Here is a 22,380-nt window from a genome sequence, read left to right on the forward strand (position 1 = left end):
AGGGGCTCCTGGGTGGCTCAGTCAGTTAAGCATCTGACTCTCGATTTTGGCTGAGGTCACGATCTCAACGTTTGTGGGATCGAATCCCTCATAGGGCTCTGTGATGATACTGCAGAGCCCGCTTGGGATTCTCTCCCTCTCTCTGCCCCTCCCCTACTTGTGCTCTGTCTCTGTTTCTCAAAATAAATAAAATGAAAAAATAAAAAATAAATTATAAAAAAACAAGAAGAGAACCACCATGTTTTAGACTATTTGTGTCCCACCTCCCCAAATTCATATGTTGAAGCCCAAACCCCCAATGTGATGACATTAGAAGGTGGGGCCTTTGGAGGTAATTTGTTTTAATAAGGTCATGAAGGTGGAGCCCCCACATTGGAATTCATGCCCTTAGAAGAAGAGACACCTTGGGGCACCTGGGTGGCTCAGTCATTTGGGCATGGCAGCAGGGGTGTCAGCATAGAGCCTGCTTGGGTTTCTCTCCCTCTCTCTCTGCCTCTCCCCAGCTTGCATGCACACACATGTTCTCTCTCTCTCTCTCAAAATAAACAGACATTAAAAAAAAAAAAAAAAGGAGAGAGACACCAGAGCTCTCTCTTCCCATATACAAAGAAGAAGTCATGTGGGCACATGGTGAGATAATGGTAGCTACAAGCCAGAAACACAGCCCTCACCCAGAAATGAATCTGCTGACACCTCAATCTTGGGTTTCCCAACTTCTGGAGTTGTGAGAAATCAATCTGTTCTCTACACCATCCAGTCTAAAGTATTTTGTAATAGGGGCACCTGACTGACTCAGTTGGAAGAGCATGTGACTCTTGATAGGGGTGTTGTGAGTTCAAGCCCCACATTTGGTGAGGCAAATACTTAGAACAACAAAACTTGAAGAAAAAAAAAAGTGTTTTGTAATGGTTGTCCAAACTAAGATGAACTGCTCTAAAGCACTCCTTAAAAAAAAGTATAGCTCATAAATCAATAGTGGAAATCAATTCAAATCATAAAAAATACTCAAATAATCCACAAGTCAGGAAAAGCTAAACCACAAAACAACAACAACCAACAGATGGGACAAAGAGAAAACAAGTAACAAAACAAAAAACTTGCACCCAAACATGTAACTATACTAAGTACAAACGGTTCAAGTACTCCAAGTAAAAGGCAAAAATTGTCAAAATGAATAAGATCCAACTATCTGCTGTCTACAAGAACTGCACTTCAAATACAAAGACAAAGGTTAAAAATTAAACACTGGAAAAAGCTGCATCATTACTGGCAGGCAAAGAAGGCTTCAGGACAAAGAATAATACCAGGGATAAAAAAGGACATTTCCTAATAATGGGGTTGATTCCTGAAGAAGGCACAACAATGATAAATATATACACCTAATAACAAAGTTTCAAAAGACATGAAGCAAAACTCTACAGAGTTAAGAGAAATAGACAAGTCCATCATCATAATTGGTGGTCTCAACTTCCTTCCCTCAGGATGGAAAAAGCAGAGATAAAAAAAAAAATATGTAGAAGAACATAAAAGATTTAACTATTAACCAACTTGACCTAATTAGATCATCTAACAATTGCAGAATAAACATTCTTTTAAGTGCCCCTGGAACATTTTCATCAAGGTTCCATAAGTTGGGCAATATAACAAGTCTCAATGAATGTTAAAAGACTGAATTCAGAGAGCACGTTATCTGACCACACTGGAATGAAACTAAAAATCCTAACAATAGGATATCTACAAAATTTCCAAATACTTGGGAACTAAGCAGTAAACTTCTATTTTTTTTAAACCCAACATGGGGCTCAAACTCACAACCCCAAGATCAAGAGTCACATGCTCTACCTACTGAGCCAGCCAGGTGCCCCGTGAACAGTAAACTTCTTTAATAACCCATCTATTGAGAAAGAAATCACAAGAGAAATTAGAAAGTATTATTAACAGAATGAAAATGAAAATACAATCTATCTAAACTTATAGGATTTGCTAGAGCAATGCTTCAAGGGAAAAATACAGCTTTAATCCTTAGAGAAGAAAAAAATCCAAAATCAATTATATAACCTTCTACCAGAAGAAGCCAGAAAAGAATAAGCTAAACTCAAGCATACAGAAGGAAGGAAATAATAAAAGAGCAAAAAATCAACAAAATAGAAAATGGATAAACAACAGGAAAAAACAATTGAACTAAAAGCTGGTTCTTTGAAAATATCAATAAAATTGATAAAACTCTAGCTAGTCTGGCCAAGAAAAAGAAACAAATATTCTCAATATCAGAAATGAAAAATGCATCACTATATATCATATACGTTAGATTATATATACAAGAGATAATGGAATATTAGGAACAACTTTATGAAAAAGATAAAATGGCTAAGTCCCTTGAAAAACACAAATTATCAAAACTGACATACAAAATGCAGAGAATCTAGACAGTACCATATCCATTAAAAAAACCTGATTTTAGGGGCGCCTGGGTGGCGCAGTCGGTTAAGCGTCCGACTTCAGCCAGGTCACGATCTTGCGGTCCGTGAGTTCGAGCCCCGCGTCAGGCTCTGGGCTGATGGCTCGGAGCCTGGAGCCTGTTTCCAATTCTGTGTCTCCCTCTCTCTCTGCCCCTCCCCTGTTCATGCTCTGTCTCTCTCTGTCCCAAAAATAAATAAAAAACGTTGGAAAACAAACAAACAAACAAACAAACAAACAAACAAAAACACCTGATTTTATAATTTAAAATATTCCAACAGAGGGGGCGTATGGGTAGTTCAGTGGGTTAAGCATCCAATTTGATCTCAGCTCTGGTCTTGATCTCAGGGTCATGAGCTGAAACCCCATGTTTGGCATAGAGCCTACTAAAAAAAAAGTGGGGGGAGGTTTCCTGGGTGGCTCAGTCAGTTAAGCACCAAGCTCTTGATTTTGGCTCAGGTCATGATCTCATGGTTCATGAGATCGAGCCCCACATCAGACTCTGGGCTGACAGCGCAGAACCTGCTTGGGATTCTCTCTCTCTCTCTCTCTCTCTCTCTCTCTGCCCCTCCCCTGCTCGTGTGCTCTCTCTCTCTCAAAATAAATAAATATATTTTTTTAATAAAGAAAAAAAATACTAATCTTGCATAAACTGTCAAGAAATAGAAGAGAACACTTTTGAACTCATTTTATGATGTCATTAGTTTTACCAGACAGAAAAAAACAAAGTCGTTCTAAGAGAAAAAACACAGATCTATATTCCACTACAAAATAAAACTACACATTCACTAGGATGGTTAAACTTAAAAAGACTGACAAAATTAAGTGTTGGCAAAGATATGAAGCAACTAGAATTCTCACAATCGATTTAGAAAACAGTCTAGCAATTTCTTATGAACATTCACTGAACATGTAACTCAGCAATTACATTCCTAAGTATTTATCCCAGAGAAATAAAAATATATTTCTACAAAAAGATTTGTATGTGAATGTTCACAGCATCTTCGTTTGTAATGGCCAAAAAATGAAAATAACCCAAATGTTTAACAATAGGTAAATTAAACAAATTGATTATTCACAATAAAAGGCAAAAAAAGGCTCAAACTACTGAAACAACATGGATAAATCTCAAAAAACATTTTGCTAGACAAAGAAGCCAGACACAAGTTTATATGAAATTTTAGAATAGTCAAGGGGCACCTGGGTGGCTCAGTTAGGCGTCCGACTCTTGGTTTTGGGTCAGGTCATGGTCTTGCGTTTCATGGGTTTGATCCCCGCATTGGGCTCTGTGCTGACAGTGCAGAGCCTGCTTGAGATTCTCTCTCTCTGCCCCTTCCCTGCTTGCTCTGTCTCTCTCAAAAATGAATAAACTTTAAAAAAAAATAGAACAGTTAAAACTAGGGGTGCCTGGGTGGCTCAGTTGGTTAAGCGTCCGACTTCAGCTCAGGTCATGATCTCACAGCTCACGAGTTTGAGCCCTGCATCAGGCTCTGTGCTGACAGTTCAGAGCCTGCAGCCTGCTTTGGATTCTGTGACTCCCTCTCTCTCTGCCCCTCCCCTGCTCACACTCTGTCTCTCTCTCTCAAAAACAAACACTAAAAAAAATTTTTTTAGGATAGTTAAAACTAACCTATAAAGATAAAAAACAGAAGTTAAAACTGGTTTGTCTAGGTTGGCATTACGGGATGGGGAATTTGCCAAAGCTTGTCAAACTGCACACATCTTGAGCTTTGTTATATATATTTATTATACATATCACAGTTTTATGGTGTGTAAATCACACTGAATTTCAATACAGTATGAATTTTTAAAAGTTTCTAGGGAACGGAACTGGGGCAGGGTGTGGCCAAACATCAATAATTTCATCAAACACCTTCCTGTTCTATTTCATTTAAAAACCACATGCATGAAATCATAGCAGAAAACTTTCCCAACCTGGGGAAAGACACAGACATCAAAATCCAGGAGATACAGAGAACTATCATTTAGATTCAACAAAACCAACCATCAACAAGGCATATCATAGTCAAATTCACAAAACACACAGGCAAGGAAAGAATTACGAAAGTGGCAAGGGAAAAAAAGTCCTTAACCTATAAGGGAAGACAGATCAGGTTCGCAGCAGACCTATCCACAGAAAGTTGGCAGGCCAGAAAGGAGTGGCAGGATATATTCAACGTGCTGAATTGGAAAAATATGCAGCCAAGAATTCTCTATCCAGCAAGGCTGTCATTCAAAATAGGAGAGATAAAGAGTTTCCCAGACAAACAAACACTAAAGGAGTTTGTGATCACTAAACCAGCTCTGCAAGAAATTTCCAGGGGGACTCTCTGAGGGGAGAAAAGATGAAACAAAACAAAAAGGACCAAAAGCAACAAAGACTAGAAAGGACCAGAGAACACCACCAGAAACTCCCAACTCCACAGGCAACACAATGGCAGCAAATTCATATCTTCCAGTACTCACTGTAAATGCCAATGCACTAAATGCTCCAATCAAAAGTAACAGAATGGATAAGAAAACAAGATCCATCTCTATATTGTTTACAAGAAACCCATTTTAGACCTAAAGACACCTCCAGATTGAAAGTATCTTCAAAGGGGCACTAAGGAATCTACTCTTGAAATCACTGTTGCACTACATGCTAACGAATTTGGATGTAAATTTTAAAAAAATAAAAAATAAAATTAAAAGAAAAAAAGAAAAAAAAAAAAAAGAAAGTATCTTCAGATGGAGAACCATCTATCATACTAATGGTCACCAAAAGAAAGCCAAATAGCCATACTTGTATCAGACAATCTAGATTTTAAAATAAAGACTGTAACAAGAGATGAAGAAGGGCATTACATTATAATTAAGGAGTCCATCCACCAAGAAGATCTAACAACTACAAACATTTATGCCCCCAACATGGAACTCCCAAATATATAAATCAATGAATCAGAAACATAAAGAAACTCATTGACAATAATACCATAATAATAGCGGACTTCAACACCCCACTTATAGCAATGGACAGATCATATAAGCAGAAAATCAACAAGGAAACAATGGCTCTGAATGACACACCGGACCAGATGGACTTAACAGATATATTCAGAACATTTCATCCTAAAGCAGTAGAATACTCATTTTTCTTGAGTGCACACGGAATATTCTCCAGAACAGATCACATACTGGGACACAAATCAGCCCTTAACAAGTACAAAAAGATTGAGATCATACCATGCATATTTTCAGACCACAATGCTATGAAACTCAAAATCAACCACAATAAAAAATTCGGAAAGACAACAAATACTTGGAGATTAAAGAACATCCTACTAAATAATGAATGGGTTAGCCAAGAAGTTAAAGAGGAAATTAAGAAGTACATGGAAGACAATGAAAATGGTAACACCGCAGCCCAAAACCTCTGGGATGCAGCAAAGGCAGTCATAAGAGGGAGGTATACAGCAATCCAGGCCTTCCTAAAAAAGAATAAAGGTCTCAGGTATACAACCTACTTTTACATCTTAAAGAGCTGGAAAAAGAACAGCAAATAAAACCCAAAGCCAGCAGAAGACAGGAAATAGTAAAGATTAGAGCAGAAATCAATGATATCAAAACCAAAAATATAGAATAGATCAATGAAACCAGGAGCTGGTTCTTTGAAAGAATTAACAAAATTGATAAACCCTAGCCAGTTTGATCAAAAAGAAAAAGGAAAGGACCCAAATAAATAAAATAAAGAATTAAAGAGGAGAGATCACAACATGGCAGAAAGACAATAATATGAGAATATTATAAGCAATTATATGCCAATAAATTGAGCAATCTGGAAGAAATGGACAAATTCCTAGAAACATATAAACTACCAAAACTGAAACAGGAAGAAATCGCAAATCTGAACAGACCCATAGCCGGTAAAGAAACTGAATTAGTAATCAAAAATCTCCCAAATAAACAAGAGTCCAGGGCCAGATAGCTTTCCAGGGGAATTCCATCAACCATGTAAAGAAAGGTAAGACCTATTCTTTTGAAGCTGCTCCAAAAAATAGAAATGGAAGGAAAACTTCCAAACTCATTCCATGAGGCCAGCATTACCTGATTCCAAAACCAGACAAAGACCCCACTAAAAAGGAGAACTACAGATAAATTTCCCTGATGAACAGGGATGCAAAAATCCTCAACAAGGTACTAGCCAACCGGATCCAACAACACATTAAAAGAATTATTCACCACGATCAAGTGGGATTTATACCTGGGACGCAGGGCTGGTTCAGTATCTGCAAATCAATCAATGTGATACATCACATTAATAAAAGAAAGGACAGGAACCACATGATCCTCTCAGTAGATAAAGAGAAAGCATTTGACAAAATACAGCATCCTTTCTTAATAAAAACCCGTAAGAAAGTAGGGATAGAAGATTCATACCTCAAGATCATAAAAGCCATATACAAAAGACCCACCGCTAATATTATCCTCCATAGGGAAAAACTGAGAGCTTTCCCCCTAAGGTCAGGAACATGACAGGGATGTCCACTCTTGCCACTGTTATTCAACACAGTATTCGAAGTCCTGGCCTCAGGAGTCAGACAACACAAAGAAATAAAAGGCATCCAAATCGGCCAGGAGGAAGTCAAACTTTCACCTTCACAGAACACATGATACCCTATGTGGAAAACCCAAAGATTCCACCAAAAAATTGCCAGAACTGATCCATGAATTCAGCAAAGTTGCAGGATATAAAATCAATGCAGAGAAATCGGTTGCATTTCTATACACTAATAATGAAGCAGCAGAAAGAGAAATCAAGGAATTGATCCCATGTACAATTACACCAAAAACCACAAAAATACCTAGGAGTAAACCTAACCAAAGAGGAGAAAAATCTATACACTGAAAACTATAGAAAGCTTATGAAAGAAATTGAAGATACAAAAAATGGAAAATATTTCATGCTCACTGATTGGAAGAAAAAATATTGTTAAAATGTCGATACTGCCCAAAGCAATGTACATATTCAATGCAATCGCTATCAAAATAACACCAGCATTCTTCACAGAGCTAGAACAAACAATCCTAAAATTTGTACAGAACCGAAAAAGACCCCAAATAGCCAAATCAATCCTGAAAAAGAAAACCAAAGCTGGAGGCATCATAATCCCAGACTTCAAGATGTATTACAAAGCTGTAATCATCAAGACAGTATGGAACTGGCACAAAAACAGACACTCAGATCAATAGAACAGAATACAGAACCCAGAAATGGACCCACAAATGTATGGCTAACTGATCTTTGACAAAACAGGGAAGAATATACAATGGAATACAGTCTCTTCAGCAAATGGTGCTGGGAAAACTGGACAGCAACATGCAGAAAAATGAACCTGGACCACTTTCTTAAACCATACACAAAAATAAACTCAAAATAGATGAAAGACAAATGTAAGACAGGAAGCCATCAAAATCCTCGAGGAAAAAGCAGGCAAAAACCTCTTTGATCTTGGCCACAGCAACTTCTTACTCAACACGTCTCCAGAGGCGAGGGAAACAAAAGCAAAAATGAACTACTGGGACCTCATCAAAATAAAAAGCTTCTGCACAGCGAAGGAAACAATCAGCAAAACTAAAAGGCAACCAACAGAATAGGAGAAGATATTTGCAAACGACATATCAGATAAAGGGTTAGTATCCAGAACCTATAAAGAACTTATCAAACTCAACACCCAAAACACATATAATCCAGTGAAGATATGGGCAAAAGACATGAATAGACACTTCTCCAAAGAAGACATCCAGATGCCTAACACATGAAAAAAGGCTCAATATCACTCATTATGAGGGAAATACAAATTAAAACCGCAATAAGATACCACCTCACACCTGTCAGAATGGTTCACATTAACAACTCAGGCAACAACAGATGTTGGCAAGGATGCAGAGAAAGAGGATCTCTTTTCCACTGCTGGTGGGAATGCAAACTGGTGCAGTCACTCTGGAAAACAGTATGGAGGTGCCTCAAAAATTTAAAAATAGAATTACCCCACGACCCAGCAATTGCACTACTAGGTATTTATCCCAGGGATACAGGTATGCTGTTTTGAAGGGGCACATGCACCCCAATGTTTATAGTAGTGCAATTGACAACAAAGTATGGAAAGAGCCCAATGTCCATCGACAGAAGAATTTTGATAAAGATGATGTGATATATATATACAATGGAGTATTACTCAGCAATCAAAAAGAACAAAATCTTGCCATTTGCAACTATGTGGATGGAACGAGAGGGTATTGTGCTAAGCAAAATTAGTCAGAAAAAGACAAATATCATGACTTCATTCATATGGAATTTAAGATACAAAACAGATGAGGGGCACCCGGGTGGCTCGGTCGGTTAAGCGTCCAACTTCAGCTCAGGTCATGATCTCACAGTTTGTGAGTTCGAGCGCTGCATCAGGCCCTGTGCTGACAGCTTGGAGCTTGGAGCTTGGAGCTTGGAGCTTGGAGCTTGGAGCCTGGAGCCTGCTTTGGATTCTGTGTCTCCCTCTCTCTCCATCCCTCCCCCACTCTCACTCTGTCTCTCTCTTGAATATAAATAAACATTAAAAAAAAAAACAACAGATGAACATAAGGGAAGGGAAGCAAAAATAATATAAAAACAAGAAGGGGGACAAAACATAAGAGACTCTTAAATACAATGAACAAACTAAAGGTTGCTGGAGGGGTTGGGGGATGGGCTAAATGGGCAAGGGGCATTAAGGAAGACACTTGTTGAGATGAGCACTGGGTGTTATACATAGGGGATGAATCCCTGTAATCTACTCCTGAAATCATGATTGCACTATATGCTAACTTGGGTGTAAATTTTAAAAAATAATAAAAACCACATGCATATATTAACTTATTACTGTTTGTGTCATCATAAATAGTGCATATAAGATTAAATCTTCTGGGACATATAACATGATATGTACATTTAAAATAAAATTGCCTCGGGACACCTTGGCTCAGTATGTTGAGCATCCAACTCTTTGATTCTGGCTCAGGTCATGATCTCGAGGTTTGTAGGATCCAACCTCACACTGGGCTCCATGCTGGGTTGGAGCTTGCTTGGGATTCTCTCTCCACCCAACCCCCCACCCTCCTGCTGTGTGTGTCTGTGTGTCTGTGTCTCTCAAAATAAATTTTTAAAATATTTAAAAAAATACAAAGCAACAACCCAATTAAAAAATGGGCAAAAGACTTTAGAATAGACATTTTCCCAAAGACGTAGAGATGGCCAACAGATACATAGGATCCTCAACATCACTAATCATCATGGGAATGCAAATCAAAATCACAGATTGGCTACTATCAAAAAGACAAAAAATATGAAGTGTTGGCAAAGATGTGGACTAAAGGGAACTCTGGTACACTGTTGGTGGGGAATGTAAATTGGTGCAGTCACAACAGAAAACAGTGTGGAGGCCCATCAAAAAAATAAAAATCAAACTACCATATGACCCAGCAATTCCACTTCTGGGTAGGTACCTGAAGAAAATAAAAATACCAATTCAAAAAGACATATGCACCATTATGTTCAAAAAGCATTATTTACAATAGCAAAGATAAGGAAACCACATGTCCATAAACAGATGAACAAAGACACAGACATAAACATAGACACACACACACACACACACACACACACACACACACACACACAGAGGAATATTACTCAACCATAAAAAAGAAATTTTGCCATTGTGACAACATGGATAGACCTAGACAGTATTATGCTAAATGAAATAAGCCTGACAGAGAAGACAAATAACATGATGTCACTTACATGCTGAATCTATAAAATACAAAATAGAAACAGACAGATACAGGGAACAAACTACTGATTACAAGAGTGAGGAATGATTGGGGCTGTGGGTGAAATTTGTGAAGAGGATTAAGAGGTTCAGGCTTCCAGATTTAAAAAAAGAAAAAAGGGTCATGGGGATGTAATATACAACACAGGGAATTTAGTAACAATGTAATAACTTTGTATGGTGACAGACAGTAACCAGATTTATCATAGGGATCATTTCCTAACCTATAAAAATACCAAATCACTATGATGAACACCTAAAACTAATAGAATACTGTGTGTCAATTGTACATAAATTTTAAAAAATACAAAGCAACAGAATGTAGTAGTCAAGGGCACATCCATCCAAATCTTCACCCCACTGACAAATTATTTAACCTCTCTGCACTTTAATTTCAGTGCAGATGCAGGTAATTATAAAAATCTACCTTATGGGGTTACTGTAAGTACTGAGTATTATACATAAAGTATCTGGCACAATGGAAATGGCAAAAATATTAGTTCCCTTCTCCTTTCCTTATATTACCCAGTAACTTAAAATACAAACGCTATTTATCCTGTTTACCACAGTAGTTACATGCATAATCTCTTCTTTTATGATGTTAGCTCTTGCCCCAAATGTCTCTCCTATTTATGTGTCAGTTGCATACCCTTTGGGCCGGTGTCTTTTGAACTAAAATGATACTACTTGCTTTAGCTGATAATCAGAGTTGGCAAAGGTGCTCCACACTCAGTCACCACAAACACAAAAATTTTGTCGGGTTACCTGGGTGGCTCAGTCAGTTAAGCGTCTGACTCTTGATTTCAGCTTAGGTCATGATCTCAGTTTGTGAGTTCAAGTCCTACATCAGGCTCTGCACTGATAGCAGGGAGCCTGCTTGGTATTCTCTCTCCCGATCTCTCTGCCCCTCTCCAGTTCATACATAAGTGCACACTCTCTCTAAATAAATAAACAAGTAAGTTAAGAAACTGAAATAAAAAAATTTTTCTTCTTGGGGCATCTGGGTGGCTCAGTTGGTTAAGCATCTGACTTCAGCTCAGGTCATGATCTCATGGTCTGTGAGTTTGAGCCCTGCATCAGGCTCTCTGCTGTCGGCATAGAGCCCACTTCAGATCTTCTGTGTCCCCTGCCCCATCTCCCCCGCCCCCACTGGTTCTATCTATCTCCCTCCCTCCCTCTCAAAAGTAAATAAATAGGGGCACCTGGGTGCCTCAGTCGGTCAAGGGTCCAACTTCGGCTCAGGTCATGATCTCCTGGTCTATGAGTTCAAGCCCCACGTTGGGCTCTCTGCTGTCAGCTCAGAGACTTCATATCCTCTGTCCCCCTCTCTCTCTCTTCCCCTCCCCCGCTCGTTCTCCCTATCTCTCTCAAAATAAACTTTAAAAAAACCCACAGGTACTTTAAAATAATAATATTTTCTCTGACATAGGCCATAGCAACATCTTGCTGGCTATGTCTCATGAGGCAAGAGAAAGAAAAGCAAAAATAAACTATTGGGACTACATCAAAACAAAAAGTTCCTGCCCAGCTAAGGAAACAACAAAACTAAAAGGCAACCTACTGAATTGGAGAAGATATTTGCAAATGACATCCAACAAAGGCTTAGTATCCAAAGTATATAAAAAACTGATACAACTCAACACCAAAACCCAAATAATCCAATTAAAAAATGGGCAGAAGATATGGACAGACGTTTCTCCAAGGAAGACATACAGATGGCCAACGTGCAAAAATGCTTAGTATTACTCATCATCAGGTTAATGCAAATTAAAACCACAATGAGATAGCACCTCACACCTGGATGAGGATAAGGTGAGAAAGGAATCCTCATGCACTGTTGGTGGGAATGCAAACTGCTGCAGCCACTATGGAAAACAGTATGAAAGTTAAAATAGAACTACCTTAGGATCCAGTAATGGCACTACTGGGTAGTTACCCAAAAAATATGAAAACACTAATTCAAAAGGATATATGAACCCCATGTTTACTGCAGCATTATTTACAATGGTCAAATTATGGAAACAGCCCAAGTGTCCATTGGTAAATGAATGGATAAAGAAGATACGGTACGTATATATATGATGGAATATTATTCAGCCATAAAAAAAGAATGAAATCTTGCCATCTGCAACAACATGGATGGAGCTAGACGGTATAATGCTAGGCGAAATAAGTCAGTCAGAGAAAGACAAATACCATACGATTTCACTCATGTAGAACTTAAGAAACAAAACAAATGAGCAAATGAAACAAAGAGAAAGAGAAAGAGAGAGAGAGAGACAGAGAGAGAGAGAGAGACAGACAAACCAAGAAACAGGCTCTTAATTATAGAGAACTGACAGTTACCAGAGAGGAGGTGGGGGGGATGGGGGAAATAGGTGATGGGGATTAAGAGTGCACTTATCATGATGAGCACTGAGTAATGTATAGAATTGTTGAATCACTATATTGTACACCTAAAACTAATAGAAGTATGTTCACTACACTAGAATTAAAATAAAAAAAAAAACTTTTTAAAAGCTGGAAAGGAAGCAAGAACAAGAGGGAATATGCAATGATGGGAATGGAGGGGGGGGGGGTACACTGGGTAGAAGTGAGTAGTCCAGGCAAGAAATGATGATGCCAGGGTGGATGAAAGAGAAGTAGATGTATTTAAGAGAAATGTGTGGAGGTAAAACCAAATTCGGTGATGGACTGGACATCTAAAGTGATGGGAGTCTGCAAGAAGAATGATTCCACAATTTCGGGCTAGCATACCTTAGTGGATAATGGTGCCATTCATCCCTTTAGGGAACACCAAGAGGCCCCAACTTACTAAAATAATGGATCTACTTTGGGATATGTTGAATTTAAAATCTCTTTGAGGTATCGGGTGGGCAGACAAAAAATAGAGGTTTGTCTTTCAGATAAAGGTGGCTCCAGAGGTGCCTGGGTGGCTCTGTTAGGCAACTTACTCTTCGTTAAGTCACAACTCACAACTTGTGAGTCCAGGCCCCGCATGAGCCCTGCCTCGGGCTCTGTGCTGACAGCCCAGAGCCTACTTGGGATTCTCTGTCTCTCTCCCTCTCTGCCCCTCTCCCGCTAGCGTTCTGTCTCTCAAAAATAAATAAACAAAAAGTTTTAAAAGGTGGTTCCGGACAAAGACACTTGTGTGCAACTGACATATAGATGGTAATGGTATGTCTTGGTAGAAGAGGGCCTAGAACATAACCTTGAGTAAACAACCTACAATGAGGGACCTGCAAACAAGACGAGGAAAGATCGGGCAAGCCAAGCCAAAAATGCCAAAACATTAAGTTAAGAAGTAATGCTCAACACACTCAAACGCTGCTGAGAACTCTGTTGGTTAAGTTGAAAACTGAAAAGTGGCTGTTAAATTTAACGACTAGGAGGCACTGTTAACTTCAGCCAGCGTTCTTTCTATAGCGATCGAAGGGAACGATGGATTGGAGTCTGTTAATGGGTTAACCCGAGGTGTGCTGAAACGACAACTCTCGAGAAGTTTGCTGTGGACAAGGGGAGGGAAGGAGACAGAGACTAGCCAAAGGAGGGAGATGGGGGACAAACAAGTTCATTTTGCTTCGTTTTCTTAAGTACAAAAAACACGGGCATATTTAAAAGAGGACAGGAAAACTCCTTCGAGGAGAAAGTGATGATTTTAGGGAGTCACCCGACGGTTTCCTGTCCCACCCCCGTTATCTTCTCCCGCGTTCTCTCCCCATAGCCTCCAGCCTCTCTCGCCTTCTCCACCCCGACACGGCCAGGGCCCACAGCTACCCCGGGGCCCGCTGGCACGCAGGCGTCTCCTCACCGCAATGGCCCCCTCGCTCAGGTGGCCCACCATGCCTCCGCCGCACCAACTCCCGCGCTCCGGATCCTCCGCAGCCCCTGTTTCACTCCCGGGGCCCCGCGCGCTCCAAAGCTATTGGGCCAAGGAGCTACAGGCACCACCCCCGCTTTCCGACATGCGCAGGGCACGGAGGCGGGCTTAAGGGCGGAGCAGCCACCGCGTTGGCCGAGGAGCTGCGAGCAGCCCACGTGACACGCCTGAGCACTGGTTCAGGACCTAGTCTCCCAAGCGGCCTAGGGGCGGGGCCTGGGCCGCGGGGCGCGCGGAGGATGACGCGAGCGCTAACCAAGGGCGCGAGGTGCAGTTCCGGAAGCTTGCCGAGAGGCTTCTCGGTGGAAAGCCTGGCTCGGCCTTTGGCGGGCCGACTGGAAGAGAGAGCTGTTCCCTGATAACCCTGCTGCTGGCCATAGTCAAGCAGTAACTTGACTACTTTCTCAACCCAGGGCGGAGCTCCCGCCGGTGCTAGACCTTGAGCTTGGCACAGTGGGGATCTCTGAAGGTAAATAGAATCCAGTCCCTGCCCTCAGAGGAGAGTATGGTCTGTCCAGGGAGTTACCACAGTGAGGGGTCCTCACTCCAAGTAGACATGATATGGGCCTCAGGAGAGACACAAAGTGTGCTGCGATCACAGATGGAAAATCAGGGAAGGCTTCCCAAAGGAGGTGCCATTCAAACTGAGCCCTGAAGGGTGTGTGCAGGTTTGTCAGGTGGACTGTAAGTGAGGATAAGGATGCGCCTGGATGAATGCGAAGCCTATGCACAAACTAGAGAGGTGAATAGCCTGGCAAGCTGGGGATAGCTTTAAGTAGCTCAGGATAGTGGGTTACAGAGGAAGATGACTTAGGCATTAGAAAATGAGCCAGGGGTAGGGGTGCCTGGGTGGCTCAGTCAGTTAAGCATCTGACTCTTGATTTTGGCCCAGGTCATGATCTATCTATCTCACAGTTGGTGAGTTCAAGCCGTTTGTCAAGCGCCTCGCTGACAGTATTGAACCTGCTTGGGAGTCTCTGCCCCTCGCCTCCTCGCTCTTTCAAAATAAATAAATTTTGAAAAAAAGGAAGAAAACAAGCCCCAGGTCAAATAGTGAAGGATTTGTACTGGGCTTCCCTAAATGCTTGGAGGAGCATTGATTAATTTAAGGCAGAGGATGGACATCTGTCTCAATATGAAGGATGAATTGAATTTAGAAAGCCGGGTAGGGGACTGAGGGCATGGAAACTAGTTACGCCAGACAAGAGATGGTGAGGACTTGAACTAAAGGAATGACCTGGGGATTGAAAGAAAAAAACTGAACTATACATAGAAACATTTGTTAATTTAATAGTTGCTGAGGAGAGAGAAAAACCTGGGATGTCTCAGTTTCTGACTTGAGCATCTTAGGAGATGGAGGTCTAAGAGGCAAGCGTCCTTTGTGGAACAAAGTAGGCCTTCAATAAATATTTCTGAATAAAAGGATGTTCAGTGTGAGAGAATATAGATCCTCAGCATGTAAAGTACAGAAAAAGACCACAAGAATTGATTTGGTTGTTTCCCATTTGCTTGAGTGAAATCTTGATTTTTCTAGGATTGTGCATTTGTAGAAATCTGAATTCTTTATTTTCTTATTCATTTTATAGACCTAAAGTAGGATGGATCTGCCTGTGGATGAGTGGAAATCATATGTATTTCAGAAGTGGTCTTTGCTCCCGAAGTCCATTCAGGTCACAATCTCTACCGCAGAGACTTTGAGCGATATCTTTCTTCACTCCTCTTTGCTTCTTCAGTAAGTGAATGAAAGCTTTAACCAGGGAAATGTTGGCCTCGAAAATGTTCTCTTTTGCCATTTTCTCTCAATTTCTGTCTCTTTTTCATGGAAGGATTAAGTTCAGATTTTTTACATTTTGGAGCATTCAGCAGTTCTTGCTATTTCCAGTTTTCCCTCACCTACTGTTATAGAACAGACAAGATAGCTTTTTTGGTGTTTTGGTTTCAGTAAGCAATGCCGTGCTGTGGAAAGTAGGCTGTGAACTTTGCCATCTCCCAAAAGATATAGTGGAGATTTACTAGCTGCATATAGAAATTTATAAGCGCTCACATTTAGAAAGGACTTTAGGAGTCATATATTCAAACTCTCTTGACTACCATCCTCAATAAGAAATTCTATTTTATATCATAACCTAGTACATACATACGTATACAGAAAATTACAACAAGAGTTTCCCAAAACTTCATTCAGTGAATTTTTATTGATCACCTGTTTTGTGTCAGACACTGCTATATGCTTAGTGAACAAAAAATACATCAATGAGGGGTGCCTGGCTGGCTCAGTCAGTAGAGCATGTGACTCTTAATCTCAAGGTCATTCAAGCTCCACATTGGGCAGTAGAGCTTACTTTAAAAAAGGAGGAGGGGGGGTGGTGTGCGGGCCTGGGTGGCTCAGTCGGTTGAGCATCCGACTTCAGCTCAGGTCATGATCTCACCGTTTGTGAGTTCAAGCCCTGCACTGGGCTCTGTGCTGACAGCTCAGAGCCTGGAGCCTGCTTTGGACTCTGTGTCTCCCTCTCTCTCTGCCCCTCCCCTGTTTATGTTCTATCTCTCTCTCTCTCTCTCTCTCTCTCAAAAATAAATAACCGTTAAAAAAAATTTTTTTAATAAATTTTATTTATTTAAAAATAATTTTTAATGGTTATTTATCTTTGAGAAGAGAGAGACAGAGCATGAGCAGGGGAGGAGAGAGAAAGAGGGAGACACAGAATCTGAAACAGGCTCCAGGCTCTGAGCTGTCAGCACAGAGCCCGATGCGGGGCTCGAACTCCCAGAGCGCGAGATCATGACTTGAGCTGAAGTAGGATGCTTAACTGACTGAGGTGCCACCCAGGCGCCCCTAAATAAATAAAATTTAAAAAGGGGGGTGCCTGGGTGGCTCAGTCAGGTAGGCAACAGACTCTTGATTGTGCAGAGGCTGCTTGGAATTCTCTCTCCCTCTCTGCCCCCCCACCACGTGCACATGCTCACTCTCTCTCAAAATAAATAAATAAAGAAAAAAAAGAAAAGAACCTTACCACTTAAAAAGAAAGAAAGAAAAATACATTAGTGAATCCAAAATAGACACAGAGTCTTACCCTTGAGGAGCATAATTGTGGCAAGGAGAGACAGACAATAAACATAAATAAGCACATATAAGGATATAGTATGTTAAAGGTGCTAAGTATAGTAGAAAAAAAAAACAAAAATAGAACAAGATAAGGGAAATAGGCAGTGCCAGGAGTGAGAGTGCAGGTTGTGGTATTAAACAGTGTGATCAGGGGCGCCTGGGTGGCGCAGTCGGTTAAGCGTCCGACTTCAGCCAGGTCACGATCTCGCGGTCCGTGAGTTCGAGCCCCGCGTCAGGCTCTGGGCTGATGGCTCGGAGCCTGGAGCCTGTTTCCGATTCTGTGTCTCCCTCTCTCTCTGCCCCTCCCCCGTTCATGCTCTGTCTCTCTCTGTCCCAAAAATAAATAAAAAACGTTGAAAAAGATTTTAAAAAATAAATAAATAAATAAATAAATAAATAAACAGTGTGATCAGGGGCACCTGGGTGACTAAGTCAGTTAAGTGTCCGACTTTGGCTCAGGTCATGATCTCACTGTTTATGAGTTCGAGCCTCTCATCAGGCTCTGTGCTGACAGTGCGGAACCTGCTTGGGATCCTGTCTCTCTCTGACCCTCCCCCATTTGTGCTCACTCTTTCTCTCTTTCAAAAATAAATGAATAAACTTAAAAAAAAAAAACACCTCTGAATAGTGTGATCAGATATGGTCTCATTGAAAAAGTGGAAGTTGAGCAAAGTCTTGGAGATACAGGAGTTAACAAATTAGATATTTGAGAGAAGAGTACTCCAGACAGAGATCCCAAGGTGGGATGTGTCTGGCATGTTTAAGCAACAGCAAGAAGACTAGTGTGCATGAACAGAGTAAACCAGAGGGGGAGGAGCAGGAAATAATATGCATGAGACATGCATGGGGGTTGGGGGACAGCAAGTGGTACAAGTCATGTTGGCCCTCCTATGTGCCTTTTCTCTTTTTATTCTGAGTAGGAAATTATTGCAAGGCGTGGTAGGCAGACTTCTAAAGATGATGCCCCCTCCCCAACACTCCCAAGTCAGTTGACCTTGATACACAATTAATCTGAGTGGGTCTGACCTAATCAGGTGACCCCTCTAAAAGCAGAGCGTTTTTCCCAGCTGGTAGCATAAAGGAACATCAAAAAGATTCAAACCATGAGATACGCATGTGCTTTTAATGACTTTAAAGATGGAGGGGGACCACATGACAAGGAATGCAGGCAGCCTCTTCAAGCTAAGAGTAGTTCCTGGCTGATAGCCAGCAAGGAAGTGAGGACCTCAGACTTACAACTGGAAAGAACTGGCTTGATTTCAGCCTTGTGAAACCCTATTCAGAGAACTCAGCCAGACTCACCTGCACTTCTGATCAACAGACTGTGAGGATAATAAACGGGTGTTCTAAGCTGCTGAGTTGTGGTAATTTGTTACCCAACAGTAGAAAACTAATTCCCAGGGTTTTGAGAGAACGATATGATTTGATTGTATTTTAAAGCAGGGGTCAGCAAACTACAGCCTGCAGGGTAAATCCGTCCTGCTGCCTGTTTTTATATGACAATCAACTAAGAATGGTTTTTACAGATAAGCATTTACAGTTGATTTGATGATTTGGGAACACTGGCTTTGAATCCCAATTAAGTAAAATTCATTAAAAAAAAAATCCATTCTCATTAGTAGACCTATATTACGCAGGGTGCCTGGCCTGCTCAGTCAGAAGAACTTGTGACTCTTGATGTTGGGAAGGGCAACCAGAGGATGGGGGGGAACCAACTTAAAAAAAAAGTAGACTGGTATTACAAGACATTATACTCAATTATTTTTTAAGTTGTATCAATAAAAATTTTATAGAAATTTGTTTTCTCTTTTCTTATAGAACTACCTCTGTAAGAGCCTCAATTTTACCTCTTGGCCCACAAAACCTAAATATTTACTCTCAGACTCTCCACAAAGTTTGCTAACTCCTGTTTCAAGGGATTACTCTGACCACAGTGTTGAGGATAGACTATAGGACAAGCAAGGGTGGAATTAGAGAAACCTGTTGGGAGGCTGTCGCATTAATCCAGGTGAAAAATGAGGTGACGATAATTTGGACCAGGGTGGTGGTGGTGGGGTTGACGAGAAATGGTTGGATTCTGAAAGTAGACTTCATAGCATTCCTTGAAAGATGGAATGTGATATATTAGAGGATGAGAGAAGTAAAAAGTGACTCTAGGGATTTAGGCCTAAGAAAGATGAAATTACCATCACCTGGAAAGACTGCTTTGGAACAGTTTTGGAAAAGAAGATCAGGGGTTCCTAGTTCAGTTTGAGATGTCTAGTAGACATCCAGGTGGAGGTGTCTAAGTCAGCACGACATTTAGGAGAAAGCGCTGGGCTGGAGATAGAAATATGGGAGTCATACATGGTATTTTGAGCTGCAGACTGGGTAAGTTCACCATGGTAGAGAGTATAAATGCTTACTGCGTATGATGTACCTTGATATTTTCCTTTCTATTTATCTCATTTAAAAAATACTATCAAGACCCACTAAACTGATTTCATGACCCACTGAGTCATGACCTACAGTTTGAAAAATACTGTCTAAATCTCTATGGGATCTGTGGATTCCTTTTACAGAATTTCTAAAAATGATAGACAACTATTGATGAGAATAGTAATGGTAGCAGAGTTATCCCAAGGTAGTTGGATATGGCTTACTAACACCAAGATGTCCTAATCCACAAGAATCATTTGAAGTTTTGGTGCATGGAAAGGAATATAAATGAAGAGGGTTTGCTTGGTCATTTACTATTGGAGTTCCTCAAGACTCCAACCTAGGCTCTTTTTCCTTTCCACTCTGTATCCTCAACTGATACAGTCTCATGTACACCCATGACATCAGTTACCTCCTCTGTATGTTGATTATCCTTAAAATTTTATGTCCAGCCCTCACCTCCCTTCTGAGACTCAAATCTCTAAATCCAGCTGACTACTTAAAAGTCCTAAAGATACTTAAAATTGAACATATCCAGGGGCACCTGGGTGGCTCAGTTGGTTGACTCTTGATTTTGGCTCAGGTCATAATCTCATGGGTTTGTGAGTTCAAGCCCCATGTGGGTCTCCACACTAAGCATGGAGCCTGCTTGGGATTCTCTCTCTGCCTTTCTCTCCCCGCCCCCCCCCCCGACTCTTTTTCTCTCTCTCGCTGAAAAAAAAAATTCAACATATTCAAAATCAAACTCACAGTCCCTTCCAGTGGTCCCTATCTTAGTGAATTGCACTACCTTATTTCAGTTCTTAGAGCTAAGAACCTATGAACCATTCTATATTTAAAAATAACTCATGGCAGGGAGGGGCATCTGGCTGGTTCAGTTGGTGCAACCTGCAAATCTTAATCTCGGGGTTGTGAGTTTGAGCCCCGTGTTGGGTATAGTGATTAATTAAAAATAAAAACTTTATGGGGGCGCCTGGGTGGCTCAGTCGGTTAAGCGTCTGACTTCAGCTCAGGTCATGATCTCGCGGTCCGTGAGTTCGAGCCCCGCCTCGGGCTCTGGGCTGATGGCTCAGAGCCTGGAGCCTGCTTCCGATTCTGTGTCTCCCTCTCTCTCTGCCCCTCCCCTGTTCATGCTCTGTCTCTCTCTGTCTCAAAAATAAATAAACGTTTAAAAAAATTTTTTTTAATAAAAAAATAAAAACTTTAAAAAATTGTTTTTTTAAATAGATAAATACAACTCACAGGGCTCCTGGCTGGCTCAGCTGGTAGAACATGTGACTCTTGATCTTGGGGTTGTAAGTTTGAGCCCCATGTTGGATGTAGATTTACTTAAAAATAAAATCTTTAAAAAAATAAATACATAAATAAAAACAAAATCTTAAAAAAAACAAACAAAAAAATAGCTCATGAGGGGTGTCTTGCTGGCTCAGTCAGTAGAGCATGCAACTCTTGATCCCAGGGTTGTGAATTCAAGACCTACATTGGGTGTAGAGATTACTAAAAAATAATAATAAATAAGGTTTTAAAAAATAATTAAATTAAATATAAAATAAGAACTCATGATCACATGATAGTAGTACAAATGGAAAGATGGGCAAATGGAGGTAAATTGTTGTAAGGTTCTTCTATTGTTTGGGAAATGGCAAAAGTACTAACTGAAGATAGTAAATAACTCAGGGATTCATTTTTTAATCTCCAAGATAACCACAAAACAAATATTTAAACATTTATAATAAGAGGTGCCTGGGTGGCTCAGTTGATTTAACTTCTGACTCTTAATTTCATCTCAGGTCATGATCCCAGGGTCATGGGATCGAGCCCTGCACTGGGCTCCATGCTGAGCTTAGAGTCTGCTTGGGATTCTCTCTCTCTCTCTCTCTCTCTCTCTCTCTCTCTCTCTCTCTCTTCCCCCCCCCGCTCATGCGCTCTCCCTCTCTCAAAAAAACAAAAAACTGATAATCTCCCTCTTTTCCTGTGTGGTATATATAATACTACATAATACATCCCAAAGTTGTCTGCATCCTAGTTCCTGGAATTTGTGAATGTGTTAGGTTACATGGTAAGGAGAAATTAAGTTTGCAGATGGAATTAAGGTTGCTAACGAGCCAGTTTTAAGATAGGCAGAGTAGCCTGGATTACCCATTAGCCCAGTGTAATCACAAGAATCCTTGAAAGTGGAGAAAGGAAGCAGAAGAGTCCGAGGGAGATATAACTATGAAAGAATTGTCAAGAGAGATGCAGGATTGCCGGTTTTGAAGGTAAAGAAAGAGAGCCACGAGCCAAAGAATGTAGGCAGCTTCTAGAAACTGGAAAAGGTGAGGCCACAGAGTCTCCCCTGGAGCCAGAAACCAACATGTCTTTACCAACACCTTGATTTTAGCCTACTGAGACCCATGTCGGAACTGTAAGAGAACACATTTTTGTTTGTATCAAGCCACTAATTTTGTAGGAATTTGTTACAGCAGTGACAAAAACCAACACGTTCCCTTTACCTCCCTAATTCAAATTACTATCAGTAGCTAGAATACTACCAACTGGTTCCCCACATGCATACTTGCCTCCCTCCAAACTATTTCCTACACCACAACAGAAATCCTTTTTCAAAACACAAATCAGATTATATTGCTCTCACTTAAAATCTTTCAGGAGTTTCTTTCGCTCTTAACAATAAAGACTAA

At 40.6% G+C, this 22,380-nt stretch overlaps 2 protein-coding genes across 4 annotated transcripts in view; one reads left to right on the forward strand and one right to left on the reverse strand.

Annotated features, from left to right (window-relative positions):
• The window catches only part of RPA1 (replication protein A1), a 74,158-nt gene extending 59,907 nt beyond the window's left edge, over positions 1-14,251 (reverse strand). Inside the window, exon 1 of one of the 2 annotated variants that reach the window (XM_007076121.3) lies at positions 14,113-14,251. In XM_007076121.3, coding sequence (XP_007076183.1) covers positions 14,113-14,145 — 33 coding nt within the window. In that variant the 5' untranslated portion in view covers positions 14,146-14,251. Of the gene's footprint in view, positions 1-3,657; positions 3,681-14,112 lie in introns of those variants that run through there. The other variant, XM_042966392.1, reaches the window with a different exon arrangement.
• A 219-nt stretch (positions 14,252-14,470) lies between these two features.
• The window catches only part of SMYD4 (SET and MYND domain containing 4), a 47,020-nt gene continuing 39,110 nt past the window's right edge, over positions 14,471-22,380 (forward strand). For both annotated transcript variants that reach the window (XM_007076118.3, XM_042967089.1), the window contains exons 1-2: positions 14,471-14,650; positions 15,768-15,913. In XM_007076118.3, the coding sequence (XP_007076180.1) occupies positions 15,780-15,913 (134 nt within the window). In that variant the 5' untranslated portion in view covers positions 14,471-14,650; positions 15,768-15,779. The remainder of the gene's footprint in view (positions 14,651-15,767; positions 15,914-22,380) is intronic.

This window comes from Panthera tigris, chromosome E1 (genome assembly GCF_018350195.1).
Source record: "Panthera tigris isolate Pti1 chromosome E1, P.tigris_Pti1_mat1.1, whole genome shotgun sequence".
Lineage (NCBI taxonomy): Eukaryota > Metazoa > Chordata > Mammalia > Carnivora > Felidae > Panthera > Panthera tigris.